The 16,395-nt window shown below is 39.0% G+C and overlaps 1 protein-coding gene across 3 annotated transcripts in view; it reads right to left on the bottom strand.

Moving 5' to 3' along the window:
- LOC109913858 (NIMA-related kinase 11) overlaps window positions 1-16,395 on the bottom strand; it is a 124,510-nt gene that overhangs the window by 105,475 nt on the left and 2,640 nt on the right. Inside the window, exons 2-3 of one of the 3 annotated variants that reach the window (XM_048607150.1) lie at window positions 11,040-11,223; window positions 8,412-8,664 (exon numbers count right to left, since the gene is read on the bottom strand). In XM_048607150.1, the coding sequence (XP_048463107.1) occupies window positions 8,412-8,578 (167 nt within the window). In that variant the 5' untranslated portion in view covers window positions 8,579-8,664; window positions 11,040-11,223. Of the gene's footprint in view, window positions 1-8,411; window positions 8,668-11,039; window positions 11,224-16,395 lie in introns of those variants that run through there. The other 2 variants (XM_048607158.1, XM_048607160.1) reach the window with 2 other exon arrangements.

Here is a 16,395-nt window from a genome sequence, read left to right on the forward strand (position 1 = left end):
CTACACCTTGTCATCTCAGATTTTCCAGCATCTGCAGTTCCTACTATCTCTGACTTCTTTAGTGTACCTTGTTTTGATTGACAACTATAGTAAGTGGATAAATGTTAAGTCTAAACGTAATATCGCATGTGCCAAAACAATTGAAGTTTTGAGAAGTTGTTTTGCATTTTGCTGCTAGAGATATTGGTGTTAGATAATGGTCCATCAGCACAGTCTGAAATATTTCTGAGTAAGAATGGAATTGAACACACTCTAATCCCACCATATCACCCGACAGTGAATGGTACTGCAGAAAAGATTGTACAGATTGTGAAGACGTCTTTGCAGAGAAGTTTGCCATGTAACTCCTAGGCAGCTATTCTCCTGCTTCCCTTTGACACAGGATAGACAATTTTCTGTTATTTTACAGAACAAACTCACAGCAATTGCGAAGTTAGAGGAAAGCAAGACTAAGTGACAATGAGTCATCATAGATGAAGCACAAATTTCAAGAGTTCAGTGCTGGTCACAGGGTCATGGTGAAAAGCCACTGGAGTGATGAGGACAACAAAGAGATTGGAGTTGCTGTAAAGGCACTGGGTGTATCCACATAACAAAATATACAACTTTTGAGCAGGAGTGAGCCTGTTCCATCATTTGATTACATTATGCCTGATCAATTTGTGGCTTCAGCACCACTTTCATCTCTGGACCCAACATCTCCATAAAACTTGACTCCTTTGTCTTTCAAAAATCTAATTAGCTTAGCCTTGAATAAATTCGTGACCCAGCTTCCATCAGGTGGAAACTTCCTTCACTTGTTAAGCCAGGCAAAAGGAGACAGGCTAGTATACAGTGAAGATTGGAGGCAAATTTTGTCAGTTTTGTGTAAGTAATATCCTTGAAAGAGGAAATCTGACAAAGAGAGAGCATAAGAAACTTTATACGGTTCAAATTCCTTTTACAGTGCCAAATGAAAGTTAAAAATAAAATTGCAGTCACAAGGAAACTGAAAGATTGCCAGTATCACAGAATTCACTGGTTGAGCAAAATGATGAAGACAAAATCAACATAAACCTAAACATTAAGTAGAGCTGATAATTAACCTTAAATCTGTATCTCTAGTTACCAATCCTCTTCTGCCACTAGAAACAGTTTCTACTTAGCTGTTCTGTCAAACTCTCATCATGATCTATACAAAACAAATACACTTTTTAGAAAATTAACATCAAACATCAAAGAGAACCTGGTAGAATTATGCAAGGAAAGTGATTGAATTGGTGTTTTAAGACAAAGGATATTTTGTTGTAAATCTATAATTAGTTAAAAAAAGAACCTGATACAAAATTGCTGGAAAAGCACAGCAGGTCTGGCAGCATCTGTGGACAGAAATCAGAGTTAACATTTCAGGTGGGGTGAGCCTTCTTCAGAGCCTCATAAGAACCTGACTGTGCTTTGTTTCTATTTTAAAATAAATTAAATCAAGGAAGGGTTTGGGTCAACATTCTTCACACAGACATCGGACAAACATGCAGGTACAGCCTATTTATGTATTTTGTTCCATTTCACCATCCAAATATCAAGCCTTCTTTATTCTATGGTGTTATGCAGGAACTAAAATTAGACAAAGTTCCCAAATCAGCAAGTTGTTCTGAAATGTTATGGACCCCTCTAGGTAGCTGACATATTGAAATAATTTGTAAAATAAATATCAGACCAGAGTTTAATTATTGAAAAAGATGAAATAAGAACATATGCAAATATAAGATTTATCAGCTTGAAAGCAAGTGGTTTAGAGGGGATTTGAGCAAAAACCTTTTCACCCAGAGGGTTATAGAGGTCTGGAATGCATTGCCTGGGAGGGTAGCTGAGGTTGAAAACTTCAAAACCTCTAAAAAGTATTTGAATGAGCACTTGAAATGACATAACATTAAAAACAAGGGGCAAAGGGCAGGAAAGTGGGACCATTGTAGGTAGTGGTGTATTATTGACTGTAATAACTTGATCTTCTGTAATGTATGATTCTTGAGCTGAACTTTCACCACATTATCTCCTCTCTGAAAATCATTCCACAGAGTCCGTCGGTCTAAACAAAATTTAACTTCAAGAACATTGTCATGCTAGGCACAAATCACTTGCTTAAAACTAAGTTAGATCACAAATGTTTATGGGAACTTCACAACAGCAAAGGAATTAACTCATTTACACCCAAAGACTTAGGAACTTCCTACTCATCACATCTGCTCAACTATTAGAAATACCTTAAGCTTTAATAAAACACAAGCAAAAGCAAAGTACTGTGGATGGTGGAAATATAACAGAAAGTGCTGGAGAAAATCAGCAATATCTGTGGAGAGAGGAACAGAGTTAATATTTCCAGTCCAATGACTCCTTTTTGGAACCTTGAAATCCAAAAGGAAGAGGAAAGTGGTACTGTTAAATGTTCTTTTTGGATGAGATGAAAAATGAAAGGAACTGGGGACTGGGATAGTTTTGAGATAGAGTGAGTTGGTGTTGATGAAGAGTGAGATCGAGTGGGTGTGCAGCAGCACACAAGCACTGAGTGTGGATCTTGGGGCACAGTCCAAGGCGTGTCTTATGTCTTGCAGACAATTGTCAATTGATGTGAAACACAAAGGATGGGACTACAGTTTGAATCCATGTGGGGTACACACAGTCACTGGGGACAGAGTGAGTTTTAGTCAACACCTTGCCAAACACTTGAATGGGAATGGAAAGCAATCAAGGATGAACAAGGTGAAAAAAGACAAATTGAAATCCCATGACAGAGAAAGACAAAACTTCAAGATGAGCATTCCTGGAAGAGAAGTGGCAGTGAATTAAAACTAAAGTACTGCAGATGCTGAAAATCTGAAATAATAACAGAAAGTGCTGGAGAACCTCAGTAGGTCCAGTAACATCCATGCAGAGAGAAATAGAGTTAATGTTTCGAGTCCAGCATGACTTCTTCAGAATCTCTTTATTATGTAGTTTCTAGTCAACCTGTTCAGAGATTTTATTACATACCTCTGGAGGAGGTGGGGCTTGAATCCAGATCTTCTGGTTTAGAGGTAGGGACACTACCACTGCATCATAACAGCCCCCAAAATCTCTTTATTAAAGGATTCCCCTTGATAGAACACACCTGACATAAATGATGCATCGTTCCATCTTCAGTTTTAGGAAGACATTTTTTTTTCCACTCTTCTTTTCCATATATTTTGCAAGTTCTGTTAGCCATTCATTCCCAGGGACTAATGCTCCTCTTCAATCAAACACTACAAAGCCATTCATGGAGGTCAGGCAACATCACTGCAGTTTTGTTTTACCCTGAACCTGTCCTTTTCTTTAACTCTGCTCCTCAGTGCAAACACTACAGCACGTAACACATTACCCAGACACCCATTATTCCTGCCATCATCTATTTGAATTACCTTTCCCTTCTCTCTTTATTCTCTGTAGCATTCTTGATCCAAAGAGTAAAGTACAGTAACTTGGCCTGGGGCTGTACCAGTATCCCTTCTATGTCAGCTGAAAAGAAGCCCCAAAATTGAATTCAAACTTCTGAAAGCTGGAATCTTTAAACAATACCAGAAGTAGTTATACAGCTGTAGAATTGTTACAATGCAGAAGGACACCATTTGGCCCATCACTTTATGCTGGCTTTCTGTAGAGCATCCCATCACTCCCATTACTCTGCAGATTCCACATGCGCCTGTAATTTTATTTCCATCAAGTGCCCTACTATATCATTGATTGTCCCTCTGCTTCTAGCACCTTCATAGGCAGCAAGTTCCAGGTCAATGCCACTCACTGCATAATTAAGTTCCTAAATAAAAACCAAAAAAACTGCAGATGCTGTAAATCAGGAACAAAAGCAGAAGTTGCTGGAAAAGCCCAGCATCTGTGAAAGAAAAAACAGAGTTAATGTTTCGGGTCCGGTGACCCTTCCTCAGAATTAAGTTCCTCCTCTCATTTCACTGATGTGACTCATCGCCAAAATCTTAAAGCTGTGTCCCCTTATGCTAATACTATCAGCTAATGAGAACAGTCTTTCTTTGTTTACCTTGTCCAAACCTTTTAGAATCCTGTACAACTCTATCAAACCTTCCTTGACCTCCTCCACTTCACTCTAAGGAGAAAAACCCAAGCTTCTGTCCTAACCTGAAAAGTTGGTTGACTGATTTCTGTTTCTCTACAGATGCTACTTGGCCTGCTGAGTGTTTCCGTTTTTTGCCTTCTATACTTGTTCTGACGTTCTCATCCTGTTGACAGTCTAATATTTATCCTCCCTCATTATGAAACTCAGGCTTAACTGTTCTTCAATATTAAGTACATGGTAGGCTTTATACAGGAATCATAAAGACTCGCTAAAGAACAAAAGACTCTTGTCATCAATAATGATACATAGATGCATACTTTGCTGCAATTATACCTAGCATGGACTCCCTGGATCGAATGGCTTTCTTTGGTACTAAAATGATGCTACAACAGAGAGGTACTTGGACGAATTGTAACTATCCAGTTGGATCAGCTGGATTGTATCATCAAGGACTGTCCTAACGTAGCAGATGCGCCATGAGTGAATGGAAGTCAGGAATGCATTTCTGAAGATAGCATAGGGGGATGCAGTGAGGACTAACAGCACAGTTCTACAGAAGCTGCAGGAACAGAAGATCCTTTGGTCAATGTTTACAGATCCTTGAAGTTCAAAGATATATTGAGCAATGGATTAGCAAAGCATGCGGTTCAAGATGGCAGCTCATCACCATTTTCTCAAGGCCAGTGGCATCAACAAGCTGTGAATAAATTGTTAAAAATCTTGAGTTTCACAAATAGAGGAGGCAAGTGGGAAGGTTGTGTAGAATCTTTATAAATCTCTGGTTCGGCCACAACTAGAGCATTGCATCCAATACTGATCAGCACACTGCGGGAAGGATGTGATGGTGCTTGAGAGGGACTTGTCTAGAGTCATTCCAGTTATCAGTGATATTCACTACAATGTTAAGTTAGAGATGAAGTGGATGTGGGCTATCTAAACTTCGAAAAACCTCACAAGAGAAATGATAAAAAATAAATCTCAGAATTTCAGTTCTTAAGTCTTTTTTGAGGAAGTGTATATATACTCTCAAACATAAATGTAATTCAATCATTAAAATTTCTTACTACAAATGTTATTGTGTCAAACTTTAAAATTGGTGACACACACGCACCATTTCCCTATCATTAAGGATATTAAAGGTGTTTATGTCAGGCATTTCCTGTGCATATCGAATGTTTATTCTGGCACTACAAAATTAGAATGCTCAATCATTTTTGAAGGGAGTAGGGTTATCAGGAGGTACGCCAAATGTAAGTGAGGCAAACACTACAGGGCAGCGGAGTACAAGGGAATTGTAACATTCTATGGATGTTGTCAAAACAAAGAAATCTGATTATTGTTGGAATGTTTCTCTAAATATGCCACAGGGGTCACTTAAAGTGCCTCATCCATTCCTGTTAAATTGGCTGACCCCTGCCAAAATCCATGGTATGCTACAGTCAAGTAGCGAGCCCAAGTCCAAGGAAGGGATGGGAAATAAGACATGAATTGTTCCCAATGACCTCTGTTAGAACGAGCACATGTGTGAATCCTCAGCAGGTCAGGCAGCATCTGCAGGGACGGAGACATTGTCAACATTTCCTGTTGAAGGTTCTTCACCATAACTGATGAGGAGTTATGAACCTGAAACATTAACTCTGTTTCTCCGTCCATAGATGCTGCCAGACTTGCTCAACATTTCTAGCATTTCTTGTTTCACTTCAGATTTCCAGCAGCTGCATATTTTACCTTCACTTCTGTGACTGTCAAGTGAAATCAGAAACAGCAATGCCTGTGACATCTCCATAAGGACCAATGATCTGCCAGTGTAATAACAGCTTATGGAAGCATTTCTACACAAGAAACTTGCTGTCCAGTGAACAGCAACTGTGTTTGCCTGAACTATGTTTTACAGACTTGTTAAGAAAAAGCAGTAGACCATTCAGCTCCTCAGGCCTGTTCTGCCATTCAATATGGTCAAGGCTGATCTGTTTGTGTTTCAAATTTCACATTCTCATCCACAAGAACCCATGATTCACCTGCCTGCCATGAATCTATCCACTTCTGTATTAAAAATACTCAATGACTGGTCATTCTGAGGCAGAGAGTTCCAAAATTGCACAACCCTCCTCATCTCTGTCCTGAAAGGGTGACTCCTAACTTTAAAACAGCACTCCCTAGTTCTGGATGACCCACAAGAGAAAATATCCTTTCCACATTCACCTGTTCAAGACCATTTAGGATCTTATACATTTCAATGAACCATCCCTCTATCAGTGGAAGCAAGCCAAGCCTGTCCAACCTTTCCTCATAAAACATCCCGTTCATTCCAGGTATCAATCTAGTAAGTCTTCTCTGAACTACCTCCAATGCGTTTACATCCTTTTAATAAATAAGGAAACCAAAACAGCATGTAGTTTAAAGATTTCACTAAGATGATTCCCACTGGTGTAACTAAAAGTTAAATCAGAAAAGGGGTTTATTTATATAGGCAGAGAGAGAAAATAGCACAGGAAAATAAGTAATCCCACTGATGACATCCTCTTCCTTCTACGCAGAACAGGTTCCAACTTAAACCAAATCATTTGTCATACTCGACTACTGCACCCACATGATTTCACCTTTAAGACGCACAAAATCTAACATTACAATGGGGAGGTTGCGTTGATCCAGGAATCAGCTTGTAATTAGGACTTAAGGTTCTTCTCATTTGATTCTCTGCAAATAACTTATGAGTTTATTTCTTTTGTTGCCTTAATCTCATGAACATGGAAAAGCTCTTACATACGGATTCTATAAAAAGCACTTAACTAACAGGTACGTGGCAAATGTATAGCTCAACTCAATTTCTAATAAGACACTTCGATGAGTATTTTACCTTCCTGTGCCTAATTGTTCACCTCCTGACCTTTCTTTGATATGTTTCCGTGGCAACGCAGCTTGCAATTGCTAACTGTTCTGTAAAATATTATGGAACCCATGTCTTAGCACAGTTATAACTACCTTAAACCAGAGACTATTTCCTCACCGGACGAAAGGAAGCATTCCTAACTTAGAAGCCTCAAAGAGCTCCTACTGTTATTAATTATTTTACCACTAAAAATGCAGTGAAAATACCAGTTGTATCTCAAATTTAAATGGATTTAATGGAAAAATATTGTTACATCACTTACTGCCATTAATTAGTTTATATTAATGATAAAAATGCTTTAAAGCTTAGTATTTTACAAGCAAACTGGAACTCGAAATGATAAAAAAAAGTAAAATAGACAAGTAATCTTTATCTATTATTATCTTCTGATTCAGGTACAAAGGATCTATGCCAAGGTGCAAATGTTAATCATTATATATTATTAAGTCATGTATTGAGACTCTAATCAGATTTATATCATCAGCCCTCATAAATATATGCCAAATTGGGCTGAAAGTACAGTAAAGACCAACATCATTCCCAAAAAGTTGCTAGGTAACAGATAGGAATTATCTGAAAATCCTTGTCCCTCAGGATTTCCTTCCTCTCCAGAGAAAACCAGACATTATTACTCACTGCATTCTGATTAAGATGGGAACTGAGCAAAGCAAGGAGAGGATTCGGGAGAAATCAAACAGACAAAATCTTGTTGCCTTGCTGCATTGCTTTATCGGGCTGCCTCAAACCAGTCATACGTGAGAAAATGTACAGCTGAACCATTTACAAAAGAAAACCAGGAGCACTTTTATGATTCAAGCTGTCACTTAGGAGGAGAAATTGATAAATGGGTTAACAGAGAATGATACTGCAATCAAAGAAAATAAGAAATAGGAGCAGGGACAGATGTCTCGAGGAGCTTAAGGAGCCATATTGCTGATCCTTAAACTCATTTCTACTTTCTTGCCCTCTCCTTATATCTCTTCGATTCTCTTTGTGTCCAAATTCTATTGAATGTATTCATTGTCTGCGTCCAAGGATGAAGAGTTTCAATGATACACAACATTCTGATGAAGATATTGCTCCTCACCATGGTCCAAAACAGCTGACCCCCTTCATCTGAAACAATGGTCCTTAGTTCTAGACTCTCTAGCCAGGGGAAACAAACTTCAGGATTAATTTCAATAAAGAATCAACATTTCTCAAACGAACACAAAGTGAAATCTGAGATATTGAAACTCAGACTTTTTTTTAAATTGAACGTCAATTTTGTCCTTCATTTTACACACACACACACAAACACACACACACACACACACACACACACACACTGTATCAAATAATCCAGCATTACTGCTTCATAATCTTTGTTCATTAATGTCATAACTAATGGCCATATACTGCAACCTCAACACTTTTCAAAAGTATAGAACTCCAACTTACAGTTCTTCTGTTTTTTGGGATTTCTTGTCCAGCACGACATAAACCATCCCAAAACTGCCTCTCCCAAGTTTCTCTTGTACCTGGTATCTTCCTGCAATCAGTGACTCAGTGCAGACCATTACTGAAGTGTTTCTAACACTTTTTGTAGCTTCATGGAATTTTGGCATGTTTCCCCTCTCACTAAATGAATCTTGACAGCTTTCTTCCACTACACGTTATTTTTAAGTTCCCACATATAGAGTCGCCCAAACACCTGCTGGAACAACGAAATATAGAATTGACACAGTTAAAGGATTGCTACATTAGTACAGCAACAGTACAACCTCTATGGGTAGAAAATTATCATAACCTGTACCTAAGAATAGGAACAAAAAACCAACTTGGTATTAGAAGTTGAATATGCCAATTCTTTCATTGCTGAATAAGACAAAACGGTTCACAAGTGGTGAAGTAATGTGTGCATTATCTCTTTTGTAAAAAGGTGGTCTCTATAGTCTTAGCAGCCCATAGGGCTACTCTATCATTAGAGAGAAACAACCAGTGACGGTTTACCTCACCTCAGCCAAGGGAAGAAGTTAAGAAGGAGATTCCTTCATGGCAACGTCAACTAGTGCAGGAAATGAACCCATGCTCTTGGCTTCACTCGGCCTCGCAAACCAGCTAACTGTTATCTCTTTCATGAGTGTAATAAACAATATATTCAATGAATTCCAATGCAGTACTCAAATAAGTTGTATGTTATTTTAGGAAAAAAAAATTGTACGGTTTGTCTCAAATGATGACTATTCTTTTGTAAAGAAAAAAGTTGATTTCCTCAGCACTTAGTGGTTATTCTACCTACTGAACTCTAAATGCTATTTATTAGCTATGCCACTACTATTAAGCATTAAGATCTACCAGTATAAAGGGCTACTAGTAGGCAATTCTTGTTAGAACTGCAGCAGTACTCCAGGGCAATTGGGTGTGGCCAATAAATGCCAACCTAGCTGGTAATACCCATATCCTACGAACAAATAGAACAAAACTCAGTCAAAGCATCTCCCAGTTGTTCAGACCAGGCTTTTCAATCTCTTGTGCTTGTCAGCCTATGACTTTCCACACATTAATGTGAACTGGTGTAAAATTACAACCTGAGGAGCATAAAGCAGAAAACTTTTGCATGTGTCTCCAAACTTGAACCATAACTCCAAACACACCTCCATTGCCTCCACACTCCCTTATACCCAACTTCATGCTTCCCATACCCACCCTGTGCGCAGTCCCTCATATCTACTCTCCACACACTCCCTGTCCTACCCCTCCATGCTTCACCCTCCACACTCTACCTAACTCCTGAGCACATATGCAGTTCACAATTGTTTCTGACAATTAAGTATTACAGAATGAATAATTGGGGAACAAATGGGAGAAAAGATGCTAACTGGTTCTGATGATAGGCCATCAAACTGAAACCATTCACTCTGTTTCTCCCTCCACAGGAATCTCCTCCCAATCTTCCCTTCCCCAAGGAAAACTGAACCAACTACTTCAATCTATCCATGTGCTGAGTTGGATCATCAGCCATGATCATATTGATTAGTGGAACAGGCTTCAAGGGTAGAATAAATGGCCTGCTCCTATTTTTGATGTATCTATTTTTTAGTTCCTCATTAGAATTTAGAAGAATGAGAGGTGACCTTTTGAAACGTACAAGATTCTTAGGGGTTTGACAGGGAGAACGCTGAGAGGTTGTTTCCCTTTGTGGGAGTGTCTAGGACCAGAGAGAATAATCACAGAGTAAGGGATCATCCATTTAAGACATAGATGGGCAAAAATTGACAGATTTTTAGGCATTAAGAGAATCAAGCATTATGGGGAAAGGGTAGAAAAATGTGAGTTGAGGATTATCAGATCAGCCATGATCTTAATGATTTGCAGAGCAGACAGACTGGGCTGAATGGCTGACTTTTGCTCCTACATCTTATGATTTTATGATGTAAATGATATTTTGTTGAACTTGTAGAATTGCTACATGCAGAAGGAAGAAATTCAGCGCAGTGTGCCTGCACCATGTCTCTAGATATTTTAACAGTGCCAATCCCCTGTTCTTTCCCCATCAGTCTGCGCACTGATTCCATTTAAATAATCATCAAAAGCCCTCTTGAATGCTTGCATCAACCTGAACTGCACTCCCAAGCAATGCATTCATTATCTGAATTTCTCAGTGTGTGACAAAGATTTTTTCCTCCTCAGCTCACATTTGCTTCTCTCCAAAAACACTTTAAAACTCTGCCCTCCAGTTCTTAAAAAAAGGGTTTATCTGAAGCAGAACCCTTTCAGGAAAACATCACGGGATCCCAAATAAGGTCACCCTAGAGGTCTTAAGGGAAAGTTACCAGTAAGGCGATGAAAATTCAACGACAGGTTTTGCACAAAGCTTTTGCACATTCACGTGCCCAGGTCACAAATAGAAAGATACATTGAGAACTGGGCTCACTCTTTAAATTATTAATTGCAATCAAGTTATTTAATTGATCTCTCTCTCCCTCTCCATATGCAACGGCTTTAATGCAATAAATTATATACAGGAAAGTTATGCATTTTTTTAATGTGGTAGATTTTATGCAATGCCCCATTTGTTAGCTGCACCTTGTTTACCTGCTCGCGGATCTCGGAGTTTAGAGTCCGGTTGCTCCGCAACGGTTCTGGGGATGCCGGGAGCCCCCAATGTTAACAGATAGACCACTTTCACCTTGACGTCACTGCAATGGCGAGCGCTCACGTCCGGGAAACATCAGAAACAAAAGAAAAAAAAGTCTCCCCGCCTCAATTTCTGTAAAATAAAATCGTTGATTTGCAATTCCTCAGAAAAATATTGATTGCATATGTCATTTTTATCAGATTAACCCTGGACACTTATTTAAATGCTGATTTCGAGACATTTTAACTGATTTTGTTCTCCTTAATATAGAAATTACATTTTCAAATTGAAAGTCTATTTTTGCACGTACTTCTATGTTTGTTTTTGCGCATAGCTTCGACAAAGAATTTTAATTTTCAACAATCTTTACGCCAAATTAGCTTAAACATGTTTTCAGTCGGAACTTTTATTTTGAGTATTTGCATTCCGGCCTGGCGTCCCGAAGGACAGGAACGGTTTCATTTTTCAGACTGTGGCGAGACTGGTAAGAGTTGTTAAGATTTTGTGATTATTTTGTTTAAGACTATAAATCGCTGGAGGCGAAATAATTTTGTAACCTCAATTCATCGAAATCAAAATGATTCAATTTTCATATAGTTTGTATTGTATAGATTAGTTGTCACAATACATATCCAACCCGTTTGATCGCCAACTAATCGTACATCTCTCTGCGCAGTTCTCTTGTCAGCGCCGTTTTAAAATTTGAAATTTGCCTTTTCTCGCCTGGGATTCAAGAATTTTACTGTTTCTTTGAGGAGAACGGAAAGTTCTGCAGTTCTTTATCTTTCAACTGAACTTTTTAAACTTTACTCTCTAACTGATCCGCGAGAACGAGCTCCTTTCGTTTCAATTGCTTGGCTAACTGAGACATACAACGTCAAACAAGAAGACCGTCTGCAAACTTTGCAACACTGCCAGGTTTCTGCAGGCCAACAGCGAACTTGGCTTTCCGGACCGGCTGAGCACCACAGGCTACAGCCCTCATTCTCAACATTACAATAATACTGTCATTCCGTTATTTTATTAAAACAGGAAGTACTGGGCAGATTTGGAAACATCGATGGAGAGAGAAAAAGGGTTCAATTTTCGGGTTAATTTCCTTTCAGCGTATTCATGGGAAATCATCGAGTAAATATTCTCTGTAGGCTTTTTTTTTGCATATGAGAAATAATTGTTTTATTTATTTATGTTTCTGTTCTGCGACACTTTGGTGGGCATCATGCCATCTTCTCAGATGCACGGGAGAGTCGCTAAACTTTGTTTCTTTGGGATGATCCAATTTCAGTATCTCAGACTTAGGGTGGAGGGGGCGGGTCTGGCAGATGTTTATCATGATGGGGATTGTTTAAACTGCTGGGTTCTTAAAAAAACATACACCTACCTCTTCACAAGCTATTTTTGCACCTGCAATCTATACTTAAAGATGTCCATTAGGCCCTGCCCACCAATAGGTAAATAAACTGGAGGGTTTAAAGGCACCTCGCAGCTACCAGAAATCAGTTTGAGCTCTACGTCCTTAAAGCTCGCATCCCCAAATCACATTTACCATAATTTGAGAAACATATGAACACAGCAATTAGGAGCAGAAGTAGGCCATTTAACCCTTTCAGCCTGCCCCACTGTTTAATAGAATCATATGTGATCTGATTTTAACCTATTAACAAGCTGGGGGTTATCATATGACCATAAGATCATGAGTAACAGGAACAGGAGAAGGCCTTCAGCTCCTCAAACCTGCTCTGCCAGTCAATAGGATCATAGCTGACGGTCCTCAAGTCCACGTTGTTCCATTTTGCAGCATTGACCAGAAACGCAACTGGAGTTGGCATGTACATACAGTGGCTACAAATGCAAGACAAACGCTAAGAATACTGCAGTGACTAACTCATCTCCTGACTCCCCAAAACCTGTCCACCATCTACAAGGCACAAGTTGGGAGGGTGATGGAATACTCCCCACATGCCTGGCTGAGTGCAGCTCCAACCATACTCAAGAAGCTCAACATCCTCCAGGACAAAGCAGCCCACTTGATTGGCATTGCATCCACTCCCTCCACCACTAGCACTGTGGAGCAGTGGTAAAACTGATGAGACAAGTGTGCGGACGGACATCAGATTTAGACTGTGGTTGATAATCAAATGGGTTGGATATTTATGATGCTAAATAATCTAGCAGCAGTGTGGAGTATTTGAAAGATGCACTTCAGAAATTCACCAAAGATCAGACAGCACCTTCCAAGCCCACAGCCACTTCCATCTAGAAGGACAAGGACAGCAGATATGTAGGAACACCACCACCTGCAAGTTCCCATCCAACCTACTCACCATCCTAACTTGGAAATGTATCACTGTTCTTTAACTGCCTCCAGGTCAAAATCCTGGAATTCCCTCCCCAAAGTCTTACCTAAGGCACATGGATTGCAGTGGTTCAAGGAGGCAACTCACCACCACCTTCTCAAGGGCAACTAGGGACAGGTAATAATAGGCCAGCCAGTGATGCTCATGTCCCATGAGTGAATAAAGAATTCCCGACTGCCTCTAATAACTTCTCACTCCCTTGTTTACCAAGAATTTATCTATCTGTGCCTTAAAGCTATTCAGAGACTCTGCTTACAGAATCTTTTAAAGAAGAGTTGCAAAGACTTACAACCCTCAAAGACAAAACATTTTTCTTCATCTTTATCTTAAATGGGCAACCCCTAATTTTTACATGGTGACCCCTCCTAGTTCTAGATTTACCCACAAAAGGAAATATCCTTTCCACATCCACCCTGTCAAAACCTCTCAGGATGTTATATTTTTCAATTGAGTTACCTCTTACTCTTCTAAACTCCAGTGCGTAAATGCTAGCCTGTCCAACACTCCCTCATAAGACAACCCACCTAGTATGTTCCATGTTGCTTACCAGATAATGGCCAAATTATGCCTATGCTATTTTTTCTGTTAGCCAGCCAATCATCTATCCATGCCAAAATCCTAATCACTACATCACAGGCTTTTATTTTCAGCAATTATTCTTGATTACCAAGGGGATGAAAGATTACTAGGGGTATGCATGAGTGTAGAGTTGAGGTTAAAATCAGATCTGCCGTGATCTTAGAACATAGAACAGTACAACACAGTACAAGCCCTTCAGCCCACAATGTTGTGCCGACCTATTGTCCTACTAAGATCTTATTGAATGGTGAAGCAAACTCAAAAGACTGAGTATCCTACTGCTTTTCCTTGTTAATATGTTTGCAATATTCTTTTATGAGGCCTTCTGGAAATCTAATGCAGCTCATCAATTGGTTGCACTTTACCCACAGCACATATTACTCCTTTAAAGATCTCCAATAAATTAGTTAAACATGATTCCTCTTTCACGAAAACATGTTCTCTCTGTTTGATTATCTTGGTCTTTTCTAAATGTCCTGCTATAACATCTTTTAGAACAGCTTCTTACATCTTCACTCTTAAGATGATAAGATAACTGGCCTGGTATTTCCTCACTAGCCACTTCTTTTAAGGCCCTAGGATGAAGTGCGCCATGACTAGAGACGTGTTAGCATGCAGCTCCAACAATTTGCTCAGTACCATTTCCCTAGTGATAGTAATTGTTTATTTCCTTCCTCCTTCCATCTTCTGATTTGCTGCTATTTCTGGGAATCTGCTTTTATCCTCAGTAGCGAAGACCAATACAAAATATCTGTTCAATTAACCTACCATTTCCTTATTTTCTACTATTAATACCACAGACTTGCTTTCTATAGGATCAACATTCATGTTGTTAACTCTTTTCATGTCTAAATATTTGCATCAATTCTTAATATCTGTTTTATAATTATAGCTATCTTTCTCTCTTGTTACTTTTCCCCTCCTTATTAATCTTTTAATCATTCTTTGTTGTTTATATTCTGTCCAATCTTCTGACCTGTGCCCCATCTTTCTTTAAGTTTGATACTTTCCTTGACTTTTTTAACTCTCCTCCCCTTGGAATTTTTCATGCTCATGGGGTAAAGCTACGCTGTGTATTCTGAAATATTCCCTTAAATATGTTGGATGGAGTATGAAGGAAGAAGTAATGGGAGCATGTCAGAAAAGTCAGGTGATAATCATTATATAATAATCTACATAAAGATTAGAAAAGTCAAATGTATAACTGTAGTCTAGAAGTTCATAGAATGTTTTTAGGACAGTTACTTAGAACAAAGAACAGGCTATAGTCTCTCACTAGATCCCTATTGACTTATCCCTTAACCTAATTTGCCAGTTCACTTTATCTAGCTCTGTTTTCATGTCCTTATAATTGCCCTTATTTAGTTTAAAATACTAGTCTTGGACCCTTTTGTCTCCCCCCTCAAACTGAATGTAAAATCCAATCACATTATGAGTGCTGCGACCTACAGACATTTCACAATGAGGTCTTTAGTTAATTTTATCTCATTGCAAATACCAGGTCAAGTATTACCGGCTCTCTGGATTGCTTCAGAATATGCTGTTACAGAGTCAAAGGGGATACATGCCTATGCCATTCAGTTTTCACAATTAAACTAGTCCCATTTGCCTGTGTTTGGTCCATATCCCTCCATACTTATTCCATCCATGTACTTTTCTAAATGTTTTTTAAATGATAAAATTGTACTTGCTTCCACTACTACATCTGGCAGCTGTTCCAGACGCTCACTATTCTGTGTGTGCAAAATTTGCCCCTCTGGACTCTTTTTTTATCTCTCCCTTCTCACCTTAAACCTATGCCCTAATAGTAGTTTTAGACTCAGCTACCATGGGGTAAAGCTGTTGGCTATCTACCTTATCTAAGTCTCTCATGATTTTATAGGCCTCTATAAGGTCACCCCTCAGTATCTTATGCAACAGGAAAAAATCATACCAGCCTATCCAACCTCTCCATATAACTCAAACCTTTCGGTCCAGGTAGCATCCTAGTAAATCTTTTCTCATCTGATTTTCTACTCCATTCTATTGTGTGGTTACTGATAGGGGTCCTGTACACCACTCCCATAGGTAACTTCTTGCCTTTAATGTCTCTCATTTCGACTCAAACCACTTTTATGTGTTGATTTCCTAAATGCAGATTATCCATCTCTGTTGTGCTATTAGCATCATTAATTTATAGTATCTCCCTTCCACATTTCCTAACTTCTTGTTCTTCCTAAATGTCCTATAATATTTAATATTTTCAGGTTCCAATCTGTGTCATCTCGCAACCATCTGTGTAACGGCTATCAGATCATATTTATTTCTACTTGCGCTATCAATTCATCCGTTTTGTGACAAATATGTCATGCATTCATATGGTACGGTG

This window comes from Rhincodon typus, chromosome 2, assembly GCF_021869965.1.
Source record: "Rhincodon typus isolate 14 chromosome 2, sRhiTyp1.1, whole genome shotgun sequence".
In the NCBI taxonomy this organism is placed as follows: domain Eukaryota; kingdom Metazoa; phylum Chordata; class Chondrichthyes; order Orectolobiformes; family Rhincodontidae; genus Rhincodon; species Rhincodon typus.